Raw genomic sequence first — 23,716 nt, forward strand, 5'->3', positions numbered from 1 at the left:
GTCAACCGAATATCTTAATTTAGGCAGTGCATCTTCTCCATTAAGTCCACTGCACCAAGGCCGTAGCAATGGAGTCAACATTGGTGGTGGGGTGGGGGCGTAATTATAAAATATATTGGAGGACAATTGAATACTGGGGGGGGGGGTGTCTCCTCGGCCTTGCAGTGCACGATTGTTTAGGCCCTTTGCAGTATCCGTGAGCCCTCGCACGGCCATGATGGTGCCGCAGGTGACCGACCCCCCTCTTGCGGCCATGATGGTGTAGGACACGCACGACCCTCCTCCGCCCTCCTCGGCCGGAGGCCAGAGCGCCGGCGGAAGTGTCGCCTCACTCATTCAAGATGGCGGCGTTTATCCGGAAGTAAGAAAACGATTCGGGGCGAGAATTCCTGTTAAAAACCGCCACTTTCCATCGAATAATAAGAAGGGGCAGTGGCGGAACCCGTCCTTCGAAGGTGGCCGAGTCGGATAACCCGTGCGCCGGTTGAGGTGGGTACTTTGCGAGCCTTTCTTCTTAGCCCGACGCGGCTTGCCAGGTCGCTAGCAAACAGCTAGCCCGCTAGCTGCCCGTCTCGGACAGCCGACTTCGGCGAGTTATCCCGCGCGGTACCGCTATTTTTCTGTAAATATAGCCATTTTTACAAGCTGTTCCGTTTTATTCTAATTTCTTGGTGGTTATGTGAAGTAGCGGCAGTCACCGCTGCTCAGGTAGTTCGGGGTCTAACTTTTTCTTTGACGTGGTCGCGTCTCACCTGCGAGGCGGCGGCGGCGGCGTTGTCGGCGGTAACGTGGCGCTAGCGGAGTCACTCCACATTTGTCCTGTAGTTGTGGGTAAAAGTTACCGCCCGAGCCGCGCTAATGCCGAGACGCCGGTGGTGTTAAGTGACAGGGAGCCGTGTGACAGTCCGGCGCAGATCGACCTCCCCGGCAGCCAGTCTACGCTGCGATAAGCGCGGAGGCTGAAAGATTTTAATGACATTTTGTCGGTGAGGGAAAACACTTTATTTCCTTGTCTACCGTACTTGGTTCTTAAGTACCAGATCATTAATAATAATAATAATAATAATAATACGAATAGTAATATTAGTAATAATAATAATAATAATAATAGTTACTATTATTAGCGGTGATGATGGTGTTGCTGCAGAACCATACTTTGTTTTTTGTCCAGTCAGTAAAAGGCATAATCGACAAAGCCATCATTCTTGCCGGTGTTTTCCGCTTGATTTCCTAGTACATACCTATCCATGCACAATTGATAAATGTCACATTTCCTAAAATTCAGACATATAGTAGTGATAGCCGTGATCTGTGCAAAACCCGGGTGGGTATTTTCCCGATTCATTTTGCATATCATACATAACTAATATAATTCGTTTTTTTTTATTGCGTGTTTGCTTTTAGTTTTCCACCACATGCTAAGTAAACGAGGCATTAATGTGATTTGATACGTAAAGGGATTTTACACCCGCAAAAGGTTTATCTTTTTTATGCGCGAGGAAACAGTAAGCTGTTTTAGTTTATCTTCTGCAGGATTTTTTATTAGACGAAATCTGTGAAGTAGCCCAAATTAGGAAGGATTTATTACGAAACTGCAGTTTACTCGGTATGTGCTCAGTGTCAATGTATTTAAATAAATGTAGCAAAAATACAGTCATCTTTTCTGTTCTGCCTAACTAGATGAAAACCAAAACCTTGACATTCAAGCTGAAAATTACTTCTGATAATTGTTCAGAAGTAATTTTCCATCATAATGTTGGTTGTCTTCTACAAGCAAACTATATCTGACAGAAGATGAGAATGTATGGTAGACTATGTAGAAAAAACTTCTGGCTTCTTTCTCATGATTTTCTAGCTAAAGAAAAAATGCGAATTTTCCTTCGAATGCTGTCCTTTTTTTTTCTAAAATGTAAGTGACCTTGGCCTTTTTGTCTTGCTGTGTTTCGCTTTTTGTGTGTTCCTGCTCCTTTTGTCGGATAGGCGGATCCCCACACGGTCATTCTTCTAACATTGAACTTCCATTCAAGTTATGTTTCCGGTTGTAAGCGTACAAGACGGACTGGGATGTGCCTCTGGTCACACCTGCGTGAGATACCCAGATCAACTGTCAGTGAAAAGCTCTGTGGAGGCCAGCGACTCAGCTGGATGTCACGCAGTGCTGGGCTTGCCTGTACTTGCGGGTGTGGGTGTAGTGTGGAAGCCGTGTGTGTACTTTTCCCTCCGCTTGCTTTCTTTGGTCATGGCTTACTTTGTGCTGCTGTCTTGGGCTTCAGCTCCGCTGCGGTGATCCACGTTTCAGACTTGTTGGGGTTCGTGATGACATGGGGGGGCTTGTTTTGCTTTTGACTTGTGCTTACCCGTGGTGGCATGATTTATTTTCACCTCAGCCCAAACCACTATTTTATGTTGGGGGGGGGGTTCTGTTTTGAATTACATCAAATTAAGTGCCATTTCATTAAAAAATCTTTTCCCTACTGCTTATTTAAACCTCCCCCTCCCCTCCCCTCCCCAGTGGGCAGGCAAGAGAGGAGGGTAGGAAAGAAGCTCGGGACAAGTTGTTATGACCTGTTTTTTCAGTTCAGTCATTTCCTCCACCATTGGATTCCATTTGTTATTTATGCGGTGAATGTACCCAGTATGTCGGGTCCTGTGCACTGCAAAGCAGTAGCATCAGCCTCGTGCTTGAGGGTCAGCCTTGTCCTGGGGGTTTGCTGTTCAAACCGGAAATTGTTCAGCTACGGTTTAAACTCATAGGTTTGTCAGTTAAGGTGACCTCGCCATGTAAATTGACAGGAGAATATTAATAACCTTACTGGTCTCCGTCTCAGGGGAGGCTGCCTGAGCATTTCTGTGAAAGATGTCTTGTGAACGAAATTGTCACAGAAGGTGAAGTAAACCGAAAGCGAAGCTCTGCCCATGGCCACGCTCACTTAATTTGTTGAGAGACGCATTACAGTCCTGAAAGTCAGTCAGTGGCATGACGGATGGGCAGAAAGGGGTCTGCGTTTCATTGAAATCATGCTTCGCCGCCCTCTCTCTCTTTTTTTTTTTTTTTTTTTTTTTTTTTCTTCTTCTTACATGGGCACCTTCTCTGCAGCCGGGCCGGTGCGTAAATGAGCAGCCGGCATTGCCTGAGGCGAGTGACGAGCCCTTCTGCCTTTTGATTTCACCGCCCCATCTGCGCCGCGTCCTTTTGTGTTGATACTCTCCACCTCCAGCAAACTGGTGATAAATTTCATTTATGGCTTCTAGGCTGATTGGACTAAGAGAGAAAAATTCCTAAAATGGAGCATGGAGAGTTGTGGTGGTGGTGGTGGGGTGGGGGTCAGGATTGGGTTATGGTCTCAACTACATTTCTGCCTTCCTGGAATCCCTGTCTTCATTAGGTAATGGTTCATGTATTAAACATAAACTGACCCCCCCCCCCAAAAAAAAAAAAGATGACTGTAGAAAAAAGGGTTACTGTTGCTATTTTTAATAAGACAGTGATTTCTTTGTTCAGTGCATGAAATGTATTTTTTCTTTGTTCTGAGAAAGCGAATGTTAACAAAAGGTCTGTGTACAATAATTAAAAAAAAAAAAAAAATCTGAAAGTCTGTAGTAAACATTTGGATCAGATTCCAGGTTTAAATTCCCACACCTTTTACAGACATTGCTTTTGGTGTATGCTGAGAACGTTATGTAAATAATTCAGATTCAGAAACTTCAGATTAGATGTGGGGTGTGAATGCACACACGCTGGTCGAATGCTAATTACTTCCAAATGAGGCTTTTGACACCTGGATTTGTGGTTTCGGGGGTAATACCAGATGTATATGTAGAGGACTGATGTATATGTGTGTGTCTAAGGAGACAGAAAAGTCATCCTTCTTTTTGTCAAACGTTAATTTAGAGCAGTAACAACGTGGGGCGGGAAGAGAGGTGGTTGCTGGGAAGTCGGCTTTAGTCCTTAAAAATGGCCCTTGTCAGTTTTCCCCCGATTTGGAAGGACACCCAGCTGAGATGACACTTTAGCCTGACTCAGAACATCACGTACTGAACTGCGTTCGTACTGATACCAGGACTTTGTTTTTTTCCCATGTGAAGTCCTGAGCTGATTATTCTGCATTTATTCATTTTAAAACCTTGTTGCAGATTTACATGTCGACGTTAGTAGTGTCGGTTGTATTTCTTTCTTTTTTTTTTTTTTAATATTGTCAGCTGTTTAGTGAACATCGCAAGACCGACTTGAAATAAATTTCCCCCAGTGCTGAGAGGTGTTCATGTCTCTCTCACGTCATTCTCTCATTTCATTCACTGCCTGACCTGTAGATGCACCAATGGTGAATAAGTGTGGAAGTTTGAATCAAACTAGTCCAATTTAGCAAACATAGGCTCTCATTTCCTGACTCGGAATCCTAATTTTGTTTCTGTCTCGTTGTGATTTCATTTTTCTGTGTCACTTCTGCATCCTTTTTTCCCCTTTTCTATTTTCAAATTTTTGGTTAATGTAAGACAGTGTTTCTTTTTTAGTCTTTGGTGTTGCAGTTTTTTTCTTGTTTGTTTGAGTGCATGTTGTGAGGCAGCTAGACCTCAGTAACCTCATCGTTTATGTACTGCTCCTGTTTATGATACTTCGCTATAAGCAATGAGCACAAGGGATTCACCATGACTTACTTTCCAAGATTTGTGGGGGCATCCTTTTAGCAACTGCTTGTCGGTGGTATCTTGCTGCACGGCTCTCAGTGTTTGATCATCGATGTTCTGAAACTTTTCACGCAAAGTTCACTGTTCAGTACGCGTCTCAGTTTTGTGTCCACGGTGCAATCTCAGTACAGCAGAGAAGCAGAATTTTATTTAGAAGTCGTCATTAAAACTGCAAAAACAATTAGAAACCATTATAAACCAAACAAGGCAAAATGTCTGTTGACGTGTCTAAATAACAAAACCTGATAGAAGCTTATTTGTAAACTGTAAAAAATCAAAAGACAACCATAACAAACTGAATCCTGTGTTCTCTTGTGTATCTGTAGCAATAAACACTCTAGCCTTAGTAATTTTTTACTAAAAGTGCCTAAAATGCCGTGGGGAGACTAACTTGCAGAGGTGGTTTCTTATTACGGTCTTGGTCTTATCAACTGTTCTCTCCCTGGTGTTGGTGCAATCTATCAGGAAACCAAAATGTTCTTTAACTACTGATTTAAGTGATGTGGGAGGGTCTTTGAGCGCTGCAACACTATTCGTAACCAACCCACAGCCCCAATCACAAGTAGATCTACTTGCAAATTTAGGTTTCGCCAATGTCAAGAAGGGCATTTGTTCGTTTCATTATGCGTTCTGAACCGAAAATGATGTAATTGAATGGCACACAATGACTGCTGTTATTGCCCTATTTTAACATGTCATTTTTTTTTTTTGATTTCTTAATGCAGCCTACAGCAGATGGGTTGTGGTTCTCGTGATTGTGCAGAGAGAGAGAGAAAAAGAGAGAATGTGTGCCGGGTGTATGTATAAACAGACATACTGAAACAGTTCTCGTATTGGTGGTCTATGGGAACTCTTAGTGCTCTTTGAAGCTCTCATCAGTCAAAAGCAGTTTAATGTCAGGGGTCAGATGCGGGCGACTGAGAGGAGCTGGGAAACCAGATGACCCTAAGGCACACCTGTCTCCGCTGCCCTCGGCCTCTCAGTGTCTGCCTGCATGAGAGATGTCCCTTTGCATTAGAAATATCGCACACTTTTACTCTGTGTCAGTTTGGGAGCTACAGAATGGTGGTAAGCGCCTCCCCGTGCGTCCGGCTGGTTTCTGGCGGACGCTTCCCCACCCACCCTTTTCCCATCCTTTAGTGGTAAGTCCCCCCTCCCCCTGCTCCCCGTCAGCCGGCACGGCAGCTCCTCTGGCCATGTGACATCCAAGACCACCTCCAAATGTCACAGGCAATGGGTCATCGCGAAAGTGAAGCACCACACCAGTCTCCTCCTTAATCCGCCCCGTGGCAGGTTTATGGCAGGCAATGTGCTCTGATGTAACTTTAATCTTAAAACTTCCTTCTATTTGCAACATTCAGCTAATCTCAGGTGTTGCCTAATACTGGGATTGCGTCCATATTCTGAAAAGGCGGGTGGATTTTCTCTGCCATCGATGAAGTATCCCTTCCTCACATGTGGCTTCATGTCCAACAGCCTTCCTACCAGTGTTCCTTCCCCAGGCTGTACGTGTGGCCCTCCAGTAAGATGTAGGCAGGAAAAATGAAAGACGAATCGTTCTTTGTTATACGTATACGTGCAAGTTCCCCCCCCCCCATTAAAAATGAATTTCTGTAGAAAGTATTCCTTTTTTATTAAACATGCCAGACGAATCGTTTATGTAAAAACATTTAAATGGGTGTTTTGCATGCAGTGTGTCCGCCAACCGTCTCTAGGAGTTCGGCTGTTTCATAAGGTGCCCGGGGTATGTTACCTTGAGACGTGACAGCTTTGAGTTTTGTGGAATCTCCTTTTCCCAGTGTGTCCATGCTGGACTAATGCTGGAACTATGTCATAAGTACGCGCGATTAGTCCATTTGTGTCCCGATTCTGAAATTTCCTTGGGATTTCAGACATTGTTTATCCTTCTGCCCTTAGTCAGCAGAATGGCATCAGTGCTGAGCGTTGGCAGTTAATGCCTTCGGAGTAAATGCTGTTTTCACCTGCTTCTGGCATGCCGGTTCGAGCAGACGGATTCTCTTTCAGGCTGGCAGGATGCTGATGTATAATTTACATGGTGGGGAAAAGGGCTCCCAATTGAGAATATAGTGAGGCTGCTTCCTGTATCTTACCTCTCAGTTGCTTGTCAGTTTGGAGACGTCTTCAGTGCAGATCCGGTAAGATAAAGGCCAGTAACTGCTCTAAGGGAAAGTGCAATTTGGCAGCTTTTTACCTGCTAGCTGGGAGTCCCTCTTTACTTCTGTGTCAAATATGGCACTGTAATGGGTTGGATGGAATGGAAATCATTGAGGGAGCAGCTTGGTAAAAGTCTGGGCCTGTGGCTCAATTTTATAATTTTTTTAAATGCCCCTTATGATGCTAGAACTTGGGGTATTGTACCCTTGCGAGTTTCTGCTTAAATTCAGCTCCATGCTCCTGCTTATGTATGTTAATCGTTTCTAAGTGTTTGCTGCCTCTGGCCCCCGGTTCCCCCCCTAAATGGATTCTGTTTGCAGAACCTCCATTAAAACACCCGAAGATTAATGTGATACATCTGTGTTTTGCCAGCGAGCTAGCACTATTCTTTAATTTGTCTCTGATGGGTCATCATCATAATCAGGCTTGAGAGCTTTAAGTGTTATTAAAGGTGTGCCTTGATCTTGGAAATCTGTTGCGCGTGTGTTTGACTGGTTCATAAGTGGCAGAACATTTACAGTGCCAGGTTTGGCCCTCTAGAACTGGTGTCTTCATGTACAGGTACTTTCCACTACCCATGATTTTATCATCAAGGCAGCCATTGGGTAAGTCACCATTATAAACAGCATTGCTTGGGTTAGTGTTTCTCCTCGCCAGTCAAAGTCCTGCATGACCAAAGGGAAATGCTTCCGGTGAATGTGTAAGAGAGAATTAGTCTTGTTTTCTGAAATGTCATCCTTCAGTGTCTCTGGGAGACATTAACGTTCTGACTAGTGATTGAATCTAGGACTAGAATTGAATTCCACCTCTGCCCTCCGTATAAACATTCGTCATCATTTACTGCGGTGTTTACTTTAAGCCCATTCTGCCTCTTTCTTATGATTAATTCTTGGCCTGCCCAGTTGTTGGTGTCTCATAGCTTGGGAAATACGGGAATTTTCAGCGCGCGTTTCACTGTGTGGAAAGGAAAACTGAAATAATTTCTGTCTAGCCAGGCATGTGGAACAATGCGAAACGAAAACCTTCTAGTTTGCTCTAAAAGGAACCCCCCCCTGCCCCCACCTCTGGCCTCTTCCTTATGGTGTCTTAACGTTGCAGATTGGAGCAACCCCAGCCCTGAGGTGACTTCCGCGTGCGTCACTTGGCAGGCAGTCATGACATGACCTCTGAATCAAGGTGCGCTACCGGTTTTGTTTGTTTTTTTTGGGAAAAGCACGCACTGCAGCTTCTGAGTGGTGGCGGCTCATTGGATATTTTACATTACAAAGGTGAAACTAGTATAAAAGTTCAGTCAGTGTTATCTTACTGAGTAATCAGCACCGCAGTGTGCTGTGCGTCTTTAAAATGCTGCCTTTTGCACTGCATGTGGCAGTGGACGGCTCCCTACGTGATCGGGATGGGTGGGAGTGTGATTGATCGTGCAGTGAGACATTTAGCCCTGACGACCTGATCATTTCTCCTGACGCTAACCTGCAATCAGGAATAAGGCGTAAGGTTCTTAAAGTCTCGGCATTCTGTCTGTCAGTGGAGCGGCCATGTTTGCACTTCCTCAACACAGGAGCCTAATCAGAGTGGCTAGCAAAGTCTAAACATGGAAACAGTACGGAAATCAAACCAAACGTTTGCGTGAACTATTTTTAATGAATGAATGGTTATAGCTTGACATTACAGACACCAAGGACGTAATGGGAAACTGCTTCAGTTTTATATATATATATATTTTTTAAACGTATTTGGAGCAATATTCCCTTGGAAATACTCTACTGGATGCTGTTTTCAACATTTTTTTTTACCCCACTGTTTACCAGCAATGGTAATACAGCTTTACAGGAAGAAGACATTCCAGAGCCCAATAATGTCCATTATTGATCGTCTGCCTGCAGAAGGACACTCTGTTGTTCTGTTGCACACCCCGCTGCCTGGGGTACTGTTGAACGCAGAGAGGCAGGTGTGGGGGCTAGGCGGAAGATGGGCGGGGGCAGAGGGCTGCTGTTGCAGCCTGGGGTCACTCCGTGTCTGGGTCATGTCGTACAGGGAACTGCTTGCTTCTTCTGTCAAGGCGATCAGATCTCCAGCCAAACAGTCCACTCTCCCTCCCAGCTCCCAATGGACAGTCTGGGGGTCCCTGAGGACTGGGTTGGGAAACACTGGTGTAGATTTACGCCCCGGGCCCATAACGCTGAGAGGTTCATTACAGGCCGGCTTCCACTCTTGCTGTTAAATTTGGCAACGGAGAGTGTGCAGGGAATGTGGGAGCCCCAAGAAGCGAGTGCGTGGCCCTCGTAGCATGGGTGCGATCATCCCCAGATTAAACGCAGCGGCAGGGTCTGTGGCGTGATCCAGCTGGCCCGGTCGCTCACACTGTTTTTTTTTCCCAGCCTCTACCCTGCTCCCCACCCCCCCGTAATTCCGTCAGGAATAGCCGTGTCGAACACAGAGGCTGCTGGGCCAGCGTTAACAGGGCCATCTGTCTTTTGACTGTTGTTATTGTCAGGTATCCTCTAAATGTCCCACTAATATATACCTCAGTGTTGTGAGCTTTTATTTTCATTTTACTGTGTATGACTCTAACTAGGAAAGGAGACCCACAATGTTTTAAAGTGTTAAAAAACATTCTCGTAATACAGCGGAATTCACACATTTCTGTTTTCTAAGTAATAAGAAAGACGACGGTACGTCTCTGTGCTGATGTGAATGAAGTGTTTCTCACATTGATGTCATCTCGTGGTATTTGCTAATTTCCTCTCTCCCTCCTCAAATCTCACAGTGCTTATTCGATGTGCAAGTCTCATGCTCAGTTTCACTATGAGAATTTGTTTACTATTGATGCCATCCTGATTCCCGAGAAATTATGTGTGGGGGGGGGGAGCCGTGACCTCAACATGTCTTTATCTTTCTTAATCGATCGTAGTTTGTGGAGTACAGTGGTAGATCTTTTCTCTGTGCATCCTATACTAACTGGAATGTCACAAGCTCTATGTTCTTCTAAAAACCACAGCTGTGTGTGTGACGACGGTTGGATTCCTATGAAGTCATCTGATGCGAAATGCTTTTGTGTTTGTGTGGAAATTTTACGGCTCGTGCTGCTGCTCAGTGGCCGGCACTGTTGCATAACACCTGCTGTGCTGGAATCCTACCCCCTCTCCATATGTGTTGCATGGGGGTCCTTTCTGTTTCCTCACAAAGTCCTAAAACATGTTTTTCGGTAAATAGCATCCCAAAAACGTCGTGTGTGTGCGTGTGCGTGTGCGCCCTGCAGCAGACTGGCATCTTATCCTTTTGCCTGTGCTTTTTGGGATCAGTTCGAGGCTTTTTGTGATGGTGCACAAGATAACCAGTTGGAAGAGAGATGAATAGTGGAATGTCTTATGTTTTTTTTCTGCTGTTTTAAGAGCTATGATGCTTAAATAAATACGCAGATCCGGGGTTGGGGGTGTATCAAGGGGTGGCTATGGCCACCCTAGACTGAAACCTCCGACATTGGCCACCCCCCCATCGTATTAGCATTTCAGTTACATCAGACTGATTAAAAAAAACCTCTTTTATTACGTAACTGTTGCTCTCTGTCCCTGATGATATACTGATAAAGAATGAGCTCATGGTGCTGCTGAACTAAATGTGCTCTCAGAACAGGAGTCATGCAGAAGTTTGGGAGTCTTGTTCTTAGTGTAAGCCTGTTACCTTCACTGCAAGAAATTTATAAATGAAATGTGTATTTGATAATTCCACCACTGCCTGAATTATCAACAATGTCGAGCTGTAGCGTTTAGGGACCTTAAATATCCCCTTATTTTCTAGGTGCCTTATTTATTTTATTTATTTTTTATTTTATTTTTTCTGACTTAATGCCATGCTAGAACCGGCGTCTCATGTTTCCTGTTCTACTTGCCGCAGGCCATGGATGGTGTTCCGCCACAGTAAGGGCATGGTCTGAGAAGCTCCGTCAGCCAGCCATGCCTCGAGCCGGAGCCTGATGCACATCCAGCCCGCGCCTCCTGTCATGGACGGGGACGACTTCCTGCACCCGGAGGGCCCTCAGCTCGAGGGGGGCCTGTATGGCCTGGCCAGCTCGTCGCTGCTCCACATGCCCATGCAGGTATACCAGGAGTTGAACCATGGGCTCTGTCATGTTTGTAGTTAGAAATTGCAATTGGAAGCTCTTTAATTACCGGTGCCCACTGAAGGATAACTGAAGTGTATTTTCATATATTCTGTTCCTGGGAAGCCACGTGAACCGATTCTGGGTCAGAGTCTTCCTTGAATGCCAGGGGTTAATTTATTGAGCACATGAACACACAATAATGTTGTTTTAAACAATTAACAGAGTTATTCCAGAACCTGGGGTATTTGCCAGCCAAACGGCCTACTGGCCAGACTTTTAGAAGTAAAGGTCATACTGGTATCTTTGTTGTGGGCGCTACTAGCCTCTGGGTTGCGATGGTGGCTCCGAGAGAGAATCTGTGATTTTTTTTTGGGACAAATGGGGGCAGCGTGTGGCACAAGGTCACCGGTTTAAACCCAGCCTCAGCCCGTCTGTGGGTCCTTGAGCAAGGCCCTTAAGCCCCAGCTCCCTGGGCGCCCCAACAGGGGGCTGTCCTTCGCAGACAGCTTGCTCTACAAGAGCAAGTTGAGGGAGGCGTAAAGAATTTCCCCACAGGGACAATAAAGGATTTTTTTAAATTTTTTTTAATTATTATTATTATTATTATTATTATTATTATTTATTATTATTAAATAGCCTGCCTCTAGACACAATACAGCCAGCACCATGAAACAATTACAAACTTAGAAACTCATTTCTGAGAACGAATGCATTGCTCATGCAAACACAGCATAGGTGAACTTTTTTAAACATACTAGAAAATCTCGAAAAGTGATAATCATTAAAATTGCAATACTCAATTTTTTCTGTGACAGTAAAAATGTTTAGCGTAACTCCCTGTGCTGTAATGTTCATATATTGAATAGAAGGTAAGAAAAAGCCTGATCTTAATCTAGCTGACTAACGACATATGAATTGCATGTGCATAACATGCCCTACGATATACTACCCGTTTTTAGAATTCAGTACAAAATACCCCACCTCGCTTTGTGATGTCATTCATGAAGTACCATTTTTTACGCCAGTGGAATATCAGCATCTTGAAGTTCCATACTTCTGATTGCGCAGGATTAAATGCCAGGCCTTGTCTTGGGGCTCATAGTAGGTCAGAGGGTCTGTAGCCATCATTCATCTGCCAAAGCTGAGCTTCCTGGAACCCCCCACCCTGCGGTTATGGCCTGTTTCACTCATACCCTCCCACATGCCCTGGGTGTCCCTTTGTACCCCCTGTGTGCACTCTTCCCAGATTACGATGTTTTACTGCACGCTTTCTCTTACCTTAGCTCTCCCCAGCGTATCCGCAGTCCCAGTCGGTTCACGCTCTCTCTGGTCTTTGCCATGTCGTGCTTTAACCAGCTTTTTTTCCCCCACTCCAGAGTCAGATCTACCCCACTAATTCCTGGAGATTCCCGCCGCAATCTGCATACAACTTGACCAGTTCTATGCAATCTGGAAACCAGTAAGTATAGAGATTGTTCTGAAACTTGCTACCTCCATCGCCTTCGGTCTGTTTAGGGTATCTGCTTTCCCCTGCCTTAGTCTAAAAAACGGCGGCAGTATGAAGAGGTCTTTTTCTTGATGGCTGTCAAAAGCTTGTTTTACTGCCTGCGAACGTTTGGCTTTTGTAGGCGGTGTGAGTTACAGTCCGGTAATCGGCTACTTTTTTTGTGGCACCCGTGTGGATATCAGCGTATTGTCTCACGCATCATGCTGTCTCAAAAGTCTTATTTATGGAGAAAGAATGGGAATTACTGGGAGTTTCTTTTCGTCAGCTGGCCTTCAAGACACAGAGTGTCCTGATGAGCGAACTTTCACGATCAACCGGTCTGACACGTCAGGACCTTCGCTCTGGATACCTTGCAGTGGGATGTAACTACCCTCTTGCCAGTCTTGTGTCTTCAGTAACCTATTTTTTCATGGCACCCTGTCCTGGGTGTGATCGGCGACCTCCCCCACCCCTTCAAGTGGCACTACAGCCCAGTCATGCGATTTCTTCTTCTAGGTATGCGGAGAACATAAGGCCCCTGGTTTTGGGAATACATTAGTGGATTCAGGAGGTGGGCGTTTGTCCCAGATAGAAGAAGCCAAACTAAATGAGACACCAGTGCTTTTGTTCTTTGAAAATCTCCTGAGCTATTTTTCGTATTACAATAGTGATAGTTCGGAATTCTGTTCAGCACGGGAGCGTTTTTTGGCTCTTTGCTGCATTTTGCTTTCTCTGCCCCTGTATCTTCTTCTGCCCCCGCTTATTATTCTGCTCTGTTCTCTCTCAGCCCTGCATTCTCGAAACCCTTTCGGCTATTGGCTACACCAACTCCAGAGACTTAATCTCAGTACTGCATAGGAAAGCGTTTCGGTGAAGCGGCATAGACCTCAACCCAGACTGTCATGTTGTGGCCGCTGGTGTGGCCTCTGGCTTTAATGCAGGGCCTTCGGGTACATTACATTAAAGTGGTGTTCCAAATGCCTGGAGCAGATGGCAGTTTTAGACATTGCCCTGTGGACGTTGCCATCTGAGTGTTTTGACACGTCAGCCCCCCACAGGAACGGTGGCCGTACTGAAGCTGCACTTGGTTTTGACAAGAAGTTCACCAGCCTGACAGGTCAGCAGCGGGGCTGCTTCCTGAACCACAGTTGGATTTTCTTCCTCCTTCGATAATGACTTTATAACGACATTTTACCCCGGAAGAAGGGGGGATTGGCCATTTGTAGAGTTTGTCACAGAGGTAGGAAAGTATAGTGTGAAAGGGGTGTCGTCATTTGCCAAAATTCCTGCCCTTTAATGAAGAGTTATATCTCTAAAGGTTTGCTCAGGAGGTCATTGTATGAGCCAATGAAAAGGACGAGAGGTGTCCATTTGTTAGGGTGCTTAATCCCTATTGTTGTTAGAGAAGAGCCCGCAGACCTCCTCCTCGAGCAGTGCTTAAGCTCAATTTGGAGGCCAGAGAAGCATGTCATGGACCACCTTCAGGTGGAACCCAGAAGCTTGCATGTTCCTCCTTTTTATGTGTGAAGAGAACAACCTTCATGCGAAAAAGCCTGCAGTGTTTCGTGGTGACTTGCAACGCGGAAGTGTGCCAAGTGTAGTGATTTCTGAGCAGTGTTATCATGGTGTGATATTACTACCTTACCCTGATAGGCTTGTTTACCCTGAGTCAAAGCGAAACTACAGTCGCCTAGCTGCCTTTCTGCGGACATCTGACTGAGGTAATGGAAATTGCTCTTTTACGTTAATAAATACTCTGTAAATGGATGTAGGCTGTCACTGTAGCGCTTTGTTCCATCTTTCGGGGTAAAAATTGGACTTTCCTAAAGCTAGTTATTTTCCATGAGGAAGTGATTCTCTTAAACGATGCTGCAATTGTTTTCTGAGATGGCTGTCACGTGACCGGAGTGCTGGAAGATTACGACGTGGGGTGGCTCGCTGTGTGAATGCGAGGGGGTTGTCACAGCCAGAGCCCAGCAGAGGTGACCTCCCTGACCTATGGGGATGGGAAACGGTCATGATAGCATTGGGGTGACCGATGGCTGTCCTTGATTTGAGCCGGCATGTCACGTGACGTTAAGGGCAGAGTGACGTGCGGAATCAATTGGCAGCAATAAACTGGGAACCTTGTGAATCTGCAGTGCTATTTATAGGCTCAAGGCTTCGAGGTTATTGCCAGCCGGCTTGAATATTACGTAATGACAGGCAATAATGTGATGTGCCCCCAGGCTGAATGCTATTGTCAGTCTGGGAGGCAGCGGTAGGCAAGTAGGGAGTGCAGGGGATCGCAGGGGATCGCCTGGAGTCCACGGGGAGCAGTGAGGGCCCACAGGGCTGGCCATGCGGGCAACGTTGTGATGAAGGAACCTCTGTGCGTGTTTGCCACTCCTGCCTCGTGTGTTCCACGAGTTTTGTTGTTGCCAACGAGGGGCGTGTCCATAGGTCACACCAGCGCGACATGCCTGTGTCTGACCAGCTGTTCTGTTATGTGTCTCTCTCTTAGGCAATACCACTCAAGTCCTGCTTTGGATATGCACCCGGAAATATTAGACGACGTGGATTTCACAAACTTTAGCCTGCCCACCAACGGAGACTTTTCTCAGGTGAGTGCTGAGAGATCCTGCTCTCGCTCCCGCCGTCCATCTTTGGTGACTCATAATGCTCACTGACGCTTGCTGTCAGTCCCCCTCCTGTCCCTTGCAGAGAGTTTCTGACTCCTTTTGTTTTTTTTCCCCTTCTGGATTATAGAAGTGCTCTTAGGAAGCAATGTGGTCTGATTTATATTTCACCGCTATCCACCCACCCTCACCTTCCCTCCCACCTTGTACTAATAACGGTATTTACTGTAATAGCAGTCCCCATGCCAGCCTGAATTGTGGTCACTGCCTCTGGTTTGAACTATCTTTTTGCTGGCTTGACTTGTAGCGGTATTAATAGCTAATGTGTGCACGCTGTAGTTGGTCCTGAGCGCTGAACGGTGTGTAGGAAGGGAGATCACAGGGCGCTGATGCAGAGTTGTACCCAGTGCTTAACTGGTGCCAGATCCTGTCAGAATGCAGTCCAACTGCTCAGTTTTTGTGTGTCTGCATTCCGGCGTTTATTTGCATGGATCCAGCAGCACTGTGGTAAAAAAAAAAACAGACAATAACTTAAATAAAATAACCATGTGTTTAAAATTTCAGATCAATTTTCACTCGGTTTCGCATCTTTTATTAGTTTAGATGTATTCTTAAAAATACGTAGCATCTTTTCTACATTGTATTGTACGTGTTCCAGGACCTGTGCTTGCCTCAGTACCCCTCCTCTCTCATATGCTGTATGCATTCTGAATGACAAACGAAGCACTTACCATAGCGGGGGTCCCTCCTGATTGACTCCAGGCCTCCGTCCGCCAGGGCTCGCTGATTTGTGTGACACGTGGCATCATGAATCCGGCAGCTGGAGTCTTGTTTCCTTTCACCTTTTATTTTCTCTTTGCGGTGCCCAATCCGCACTTTAGTTTTTGCCATTTTCTGAGGCTGTATCTGTGATGAAGCGATCTGAATCCCCGGCTCGGTGGATGTCTCCATGCTCCTGCGGGTGCCCCGAGCCACATGGTTACTCCTTCTGCGTTCCCTACTCAAATGGACGCTTGCTTGGCTTGTTTTGTTTGTTGGCCTGCTATGCAAAGTGCAGGTCGCAGATGCACAGCTAAGTGGGTTCTTTTCTCCCAATGCCACCCCCCCCCCCCCCCCCAAGCGTGTCCTCAGAATCCAGGAAGTGATCAGCTGTGTTCTACCATGGGGCTCCGGGGCTCCTTTTGTGCATGGGAGCAACTCGATTCGGAACATGGCCTCGTGTGTATGCAGGTCATAGGGCCGGCCGCAGGGACCCCGACCCCTTTGTGGTTAAGCGGAGGCGACCAGGTTGGGCGTACTGCAGCTCAGTCACTCAGCTCAGTAGCATTTACACCTCTGCTACAGGTGTCGGCCTTTAACCGTCGCTGAGCGCACTCGTCCATGCAGAGGTGAGACCGCGTTGGTTGTGTGTGTTCTGTTTTTGATTCTCGCCCTGTTTTGTCATCTCACCGGTGTGAGAAGTGCACCAATGAATTGTTGCCCTTTGTTGTATGTGAGCGTGATGCTCTATCAGGATTTCCTCTTATTGTGAAGAGCCACTACGCACGCTGTTTACAGGATGTTCGCGCGCGCAGTGAAAACAGCCTCGATTAACCTCCATTTCAGCCTTAAGGAGTTGAGGTCGGCGTTTGCACATTCCGGTCATCTGCTCTCATGTATGTGAAGGGCCTCGCGTTTGCCTGGGAATTCTGGCTTAGCTGCAGGCCATAAGGGCGAGCAGGAGCAAGGCCAGAGGAGATGCCGGGCTGACTCATCCTGCCTGGTCGGCAGGGGGCCCTGTTCCCACCACAGGCCAGCATCTCGCTGCCAGTGACTCACCCCACTTTTCGCGGTATGCCTCCACTGTGTGCCCCTCTGCCCCGGGCTGGCTGTCGACTCCCCGGCAATGGCGAAAGCCACGGCTGATTCATGGTAACGAAATGACGGGTCGTGGCCTGGCGAGGGTGAGCACAGCGGGCAGGAAGCCGCTGAGTTTACCACGGAGGGGAGGAGAGCGAGAGGTAGCGTTTCAGGCAGCGACAAGCAGTAGTAATGTCAATAGTAACCGAGAATAGTGATCGAAAACACTGAGAAGCAGTCGCACCGTGGGAGTAGCGCGCTTGTGCTAAATGGTTTCACTCTGGAGGCACTCGGGTGACTTTCCGCGCACGTGCATCAGGCTTCATACTGCCCAGCCGGTGAAGATCAGGCTTAGGTGAGCCCACTGGTGCCCCCCAGTGCTTCCATCAGAGTACTGCTACAGGTAAATGCGTGGGTGCTGTGCCGAGTTCACGGAAGGTTTCTGGGAGTTCGCTGGCTGCTTGCTGCTGTGGTTTTCGATGGCTGTGATCTTTACGCGGCTGTGATGTTGTTTTCAAGCGTTAACATGAAGAAATGAGCTTTCACAGAGGTCCGGTTCTCTTCTCCCTCAACCCCCCTCCCCCCGGGGACAGTTCCATTGATCGTATGAGGGGAGGCAGTGACTCGTCTGCACGGAGGTTTGGACCGCGGTGGGGGGGGGGCTGCATTCCCGTCCGTGATGCTCCCCCGTCCTCGCCGCTGTGGCGCCGCATCCTGGCCTTCACTGAGTTATCAACTGAAATGACTCTGGCGGACTCTGAAGGGTCCGGTAAATTTACCGCATCTGGTAAATAAGAATCTCCCTCCCCCCAGCCGTGTTACTGGGTTCCCGTCCCTGACACACACACCTTTCTGTTAGGAGGGCCTGTCATCCAGGAAAGCCCCATGAATCCTGGAAGTAGCGACTGACCACGGGATGTGAGGCAACTTTCAGGCAAAGGGCAGCACCTGGCAGAGAGGAAGTCTGTCCCACGGAAGTCGGTGGCACATGGCACGGTTCATGGTCAAAAAGCAGCATCCAATAGGTGCTAAAGGGGTTTCTGACCAACTGTTACACCGTGTAGAAAAGGCCAGCCAAGGGCTTTAAAGATGGCAGAGTCACGCGTGAGGAGCCATGATTTAGGCGAGTGTAGGAGTCACGGGAACAGAGAGGGAGTCGCACTGTTTACACTAATAATGCGGTTGAGTTACACCATATTCAGAAAAATGGGCTTTACTGCCAGTAATTTCAGTCACTTACCAACGAAGGCATCATTTCCTGAAAGCTCCTCCCCTCCCCTCCCTCCCCTCCCTCCTCGGCTCACACTCACTGCCAGCGGGCCAGACCGCGCTCAGAGCGAGCGAGCAAGTGAGCCCCTATGCAGATAGCCGGCACTCCCCTGGCAGCAGGAAGCTTCCCGCAGGGCCGGCGAGGCAGAGGGGCTCTGTGCGCCGTGCGTGCGGCTGCGTGCCTGCCGGGACAGGACAGGACGGGGGGAGGACAGACCCCGGCAGAGAGAGAGGGAGAGACGCATGACTTCTCGCTCGCACTTTCACCCGCAGCTCGGCCAGCTTCCCAACAGCATTAGGACTCATGTCTCAGATGCAGCTTTGGAGTAAACTCTATTCTCAGCTGGGACTGCCTCTCCCTAAGGTACCGGCCGGCCTGCCTGCGGCGGCCTGCACTGCTCTGTCATTTGTGATCTTTCTCTGTAGCTGTTACCATGACGCTGACTGGAAGTTCATTAGGCATAGTTGTGTTAAGGCTCATATTGTGTCTTTTTCTTGTGGGGTGGGGGCGGGTGCTGTTTTCAGGGTTAATATCGAAGCTCGTCCTGACCGCCACTTTACTTCCTCGTTTGCCAGCTGGCAAAGAGCGAAGTTCACACGTAGCTAAATACATTAGTGCTTATTGAGCTCGGGCTACCTGCTTGTTATCGCAGCCGGCCGGCCAGCCACCAGGGGTAGGGGCAGCCGGTGCAGGACAGCGACCGCCGCACTCCCGCAGTAACCGGCCCTGAAAGTGCTGCATGTGACCGAGAAGGGACACGTCCCCCGGTTTTGCCCGTGGTTGAATTCCCAGTAGACAAAGCCTACTTCCCGTATGGAACCTGACGCGGGGAGTGGCCTGCCTCAGGCACGCTCGCTACTGTAAGACTGACGTGGGGTTTTCGTCGCAAATTTCACCTGACTGTCAGTTCTCATGAAGAGGGCAAACATGGGAGCCCCGAGATTGACAGTTGGCTGCTGGGAGGTATGGCCTCACTGCCTGAGAGATGCTGTGGTCTCTCCTTGGGCCTCGGGGCCCCTAAACTGTTTTAGCTGTGAGAGGGAGGAGGGCTCTGCATGTTCCTGGAAGCTGGAGGCAGCAGTTTCCACCGTTCCATCACACCCGTGACAGGGCACTTGGGGGGGCATTATCAAGGGCTGTTATTCGTCTGAGCGGGGGTCCCCAGGAATTCTGGCTGCAGACCTTAATTTACCCATAAAGGAAGCGGGGGGCGGGCATTTGATTTTGTCAATTTACAGTTTTAAGGTGTCATCTTCAGAAGGGGAGATGCAGGTTTTCATTTAGCTCTGGCAGATTTGAAAATATCATTTTTATAACTGTAGTTCTGTGTGTGTGTGGGGGTGGGGTGGATGTATGCGTGTGGAGAAATTAAGTTTCTGTTCTGGTCACTTTACCCATCCGTTAGTTTTGTTCACTTTTTCCTTTCCACTCTTAGCTTTAGAGCCTGATCTAATGATGTGTGTTCAGGGGTTACCTGCATGGAGACCACCATGACAACGTGGAGGGTTTAAAAAAAATCAGTCATGAAACATTGATTTACTGTAAACCAGTCAGAGTTTCCACCCGATCACGTCTTTACCCATCCGGTGGCATTGACTGCTCCCCTGGCCTTATCCGGCCAGCCACAAAGGGCAGCGAGTTCGTGTGTGTGTGTGTGCGCGCATGTCACAGCTGGCTCTGTGGTTGCTGTGACCGTTTGGTTTGCTGGAAGCGGGTCCCAGTCACTGCAGAGACACGCACACTGCGCCAGTGGCTTTTAGGGCTCTGCTTAAGAAGCGTGTCAGCCTGCTTGCCTGATCAAGCTGTCCAGCAGTATTGTCACAACAGCGCAGTATTATTCACTGGTGTCTCGCTGGCACAAAGATGGCAGAACCCGATTGCGTGAAGGAGCGCACAGGGTGATGTCATCAGAGTGCAGGGTGATGTCGCCGTAGCGTCGGTTGGGGAGCTTGTCGTCAAGGGGTGCGGCCTGGCAGCCGGGGCACAAAGAGTGCTCTGTCCTCAAACGGCACCGCTTACCCAGACGTGGCACCCTGGCACTCAGAGGCATGTGGCCCGGTCACGTAAGTGGGTGTCTGCCACACTTTCACAGTAGTAATGAAATGCATTGGCAGCGTTATAAAACTGCCTAATTTTCTCTCTCTATATTTACATACTGCAGACAAATATGTGTCAATATGTAAAATAAATCATTAGCAAGTTATTGTGCTGCCATTATTTTTCATGTGGCCATTATTTTAAGGACTGGATTTTAAAGCTCTGTATGAATGAAATCAGAATGTGTAGCCCATCTCCTGGAGGGGGGGCAGAGGGAGCTAAGTAGTAGCCCCGTAGTGTTGTGCAGCCGGTTTGTAGTCGCTGATCCATTTGGCTGCTTTGACGAAGAGGAGGGATCTGAGTGGGAGGTCCCCTCCGGGTCTTCCACACGCGCTACGTGTGCTGCCTCCCCTCCCCCCAGGGTGGCAACTGCCTGTTTGTCTCGAAGGGGGTGGCTGCTAACAAGCTACTTTCGGCTCCCACTTCCTGGCGGTGGAAGGCCTGGAAGGCGTGGTGGGGCCCCAGCAAGGGGGAGTCTGAGCAGCACTGGACCGTCCTGGTTCCCCATGTCGCCCCTCTGTGTTTTCTGTTTGCAAACATGTTGTCATGGTGATTGTTGGAGCGTAAATCAGTGTCCGTGTGAGGATCGGTGTATAGCTCGTTCGTTTTGAAGGTGTTGCGTGAAGCGTTTTCACTATGATCTCTCTCATCGATCAGCATCGGCATGGCGATTGACCTCTTGCTTATCCCCGAAACGACAGCTCTCTGCCAGGTATAGCCCCCCAGCCTCCCTGTCTCTTCACCAGGGATCGCAGGCTGGAAGCAGAGGGGCTAATGGCAAGTGATGACTTGGGGGAGGGGACAAAATGTAAATGAAGTGGCGATTAGCATCTGTCAGCTGGAGCTGCTTATCTCTCCTTCCCGAAGCAGCTATCATGCTCTGAGGATCTCTGCTCCATCGCTGGCACCAGACGCTTCTCATTCTTTCATTCACGTTTTTTAATTGTATGCAGAAGCCGCGGCTCCCAGATTCTGGGTCTCTTTCGAATCTCCATGATGATTTTTTTTTTTCTGCCATGCAACCACCCCCCCCCGCCCCTCGCCAATGTTTGTAGCATTTGTGTCATCAGAACAAGTATCGGCCGGGGGCAGGGGATGGTGGGGTTGGCTTACTTAGTTATTCCATGCTTCTGCCCTGGCGTCCCAAGTCACGAGCTGCTCCCGGCAGAACTCTGGTTTCTCGGAATGATGGCAGTGGGTCTGGGAAGTGAAGCTTCCAGGAAGACGGGCCTCCCTTCAGCTTCGGAAGGGCTTCAGCTCTCCTCTGAAGGTTGGGCAATATCAGCGGACTGGTCTCTGTCTGCTGGCTGCAATGGGCAGCGTACATGCCGATTGCACAGAGTTTCTCTAAGAGCACTATTGTTGTCTATGAAGCCAGCTGGAGTTGAGAGGGAAATCGTGTGCTTAGGGGAGCCTCGGTCCTGGGCAGTGTGGGCACCACCTTGCCCCTGTGCTCTCATACCGCCTGTAAGGCCTGAAAGCGTGGCTCTGACGTCTGTCTGTGGTGTGGCTACGCCGTATTTTCACTTTGGTACAGAATTAGAAAAGACTTCCAAGTCCCTATGGCAGGTGCTTCTTTCATTTTAAAAATAGTCGCTTGACGGGCTTTTGCTGCATCTTCACCACCTGATGATCCTGTAGGTCTGTCGTGGCACCATGGCAGAAATGACGCTCCTCTTCCTGCTGTGTGAAAGCGTCAGCAGGCCGCGGAACTGCTGGTGGGTCCGCTGGAAGGCAGCCGTGTCCTCAATAAACAGGCAGACATGCCCCCCACCGCCTCCACAGGGCTATGCAGTGTTTTGTTTTTCTGTTTTACCTTGTAGTGCTTAATTTCACATGGCGGAGAAGCAACTGAGCCCGCTGCCTCAGTGTCTGTATTTAAAGGCTGTTTGTACGAGACAGCAAGAGTATTCAACTCAGATTGGGGGGAGGATGAAAGAGCGTGAGCAGTTAACATAGGTGGTTGGGGGTATAAGAGAGTGTGTGTATTGCATGCAGATTGGCGGCAGTGAGAGAGAGCGTGTTAAATGCACGTTGGTGGTCATGTGAGAGTGAGAGTATGTGAGCATGTTCTGTCCCTTTTTGTAAATAAAAAAAATTTATATAATATATTAAGTACAATTTAATTGTTATTACAGTTTATACAGGTCACCTTATTTCGAAAAGATATATAAAAATTACTGTTTTCTCATTTGGTTTATAATTGCCAGAGTAACAAAGCAGGTGGAATGACAAACCATTTCAGCATGAAACAGTGTTTTATTTTTCATTTCAAATAAATCGTGGGGTTGGCAACTTTTGGTCAGCTGACTTGTCTCGAATTGAAAATGTCACGCCAGTATGCACATCCATTTACATGTATGTAATGATTTTATTGTCTAAGGTTTGCAAACTACCCATACGCTTTCGATGTAGCCAATTTTAGGTTTACAATGGAATAATGTAGATTTGACGTAAGATCACTATTGAAACGTACTTTTTTGTTTCACGTATGTTGAAACTGACGAACATGAAATCACCAATAAACTATGCCTATCCAATATTTTATAAAATACAATGTGTTTGACAACTTAAGCTGTACGATTTCATGACAGAGCAGCCACTATGATAGGGACGATACAGCCTTTTGGTTGAGATTTGCTGCTATTAACACTAGCAACACGTTAGTGCGAACAAAAGTGTATTAAACGCAGATAGGTGGGAGTAGGAGAGTGTGAGTATTAAACGCAGATTGGTGGGAGTAGGAGAGTGTGAGTATTAAACGCAGATTGGTGGGAGTAGGAGAGTGTGAGTATTAAACGCAGATTGGTGGGCATGTGTAAAGGCAGACTGGTGGTAACACTTGGCAGTGCATCTGCCACTCTGTTATCTCCCAGCTGGAGCAGCTCTCATGTAACACACTTCTCAGGAGGTATCGACCGGTTGTCTTCAGTCCCTTTAGCACATATATGCATTTGGAATTGAGTGCACTTCACTCGCAGATTGAAAATAAACCCAGTTGTAGGTTGCTCCCTGCTCGGGGGGCAGAATGTAACCCCTGGCTTTGTTTGCGACCTCGTTTGCCCCCCACCTGAAAGCGCATCGGCTGACCGTCTGGGCCTAGCCTGGGTTTTCAAACCTGGCACCGCAAAGTTCGGGAATATCATTTCAAATAATCCTTGTGGTGGGTGATACGGCCTGCCTTCGTCACCTAAGCTGGGATCCCCTGGCGCTGTAGGATGACTGTCACCCTGGTCTGCCACGGGCCGCCGCTCAGAAAGGTCATGCCTCCTATGTCCACAGGAACTCCCCTGCATCAATGACCTCTCCAACGACTCCCTGTTCTCCTCTCCCCCCGATTCGCTTTGCGATTACCCAGACGTGGGCTTCCCGCGGCCTGACAACGCGCCCACGTTATGGGACATAAACACGCCCACGCACAGCCAGCTGCAGGTGAGGCTTTC

The 23,716-nt window shown here is 47.9% G+C and overlaps 1 protein-coding gene across 3 annotated transcripts in view; it reads left to right on the top strand.

The window, feature by feature from the left end:
• The first annotated feature begins 324 nt into the window (after positions 1 to 324).
• LOC125727598 (protein strawberry notch homolog 2-like) overlaps positions 325 to 23,716 on the top strand; it is a 39,517-nt gene continuing 16,125 nt past the window's right edge. For 2 of the 3 annotated variants that reach the window (XM_049004434.1, XM_049004435.1), the window contains exons 1-5: positions 325 to 489; positions 10,756 to 10,957; positions 12,340 to 12,422; positions 14,953 to 15,052; positions 23,556 to 23,705. In XM_049004434.1, coding sequence (XP_048860391.1) covers positions 10,835 to 10,957; positions 12,340 to 12,422; positions 14,953 to 15,052; positions 23,556 to 23,705 — 456 coding nt within the window. In that variant the 5' untranslated portion in view covers positions 325 to 489; positions 10,756 to 10,834. Of the gene's footprint in view, positions 490 to 10,755; positions 10,958 to 12,339; positions 12,423 to 14,952; positions 15,053 to 18,224; positions 18,540 to 23,555; positions 23,706 to 23,716 lie in introns of those variants that run through there. The other variant, XM_049004436.1, reaches the window with a different exon arrangement.

The sequence above is a fragment of the Brienomyrus brachyistius genome, unplaced genomic scaffold (assembly GCF_023856365.1).
Source record: "Brienomyrus brachyistius isolate T26 unplaced genomic scaffold, BBRACH_0.4 scaffold104, whole genome shotgun sequence".
In the NCBI taxonomy this organism is placed as follows: domain Eukaryota; kingdom Metazoa; phylum Chordata; class Actinopteri; order Osteoglossiformes; family Mormyridae; genus Brienomyrus; species Brienomyrus brachyistius.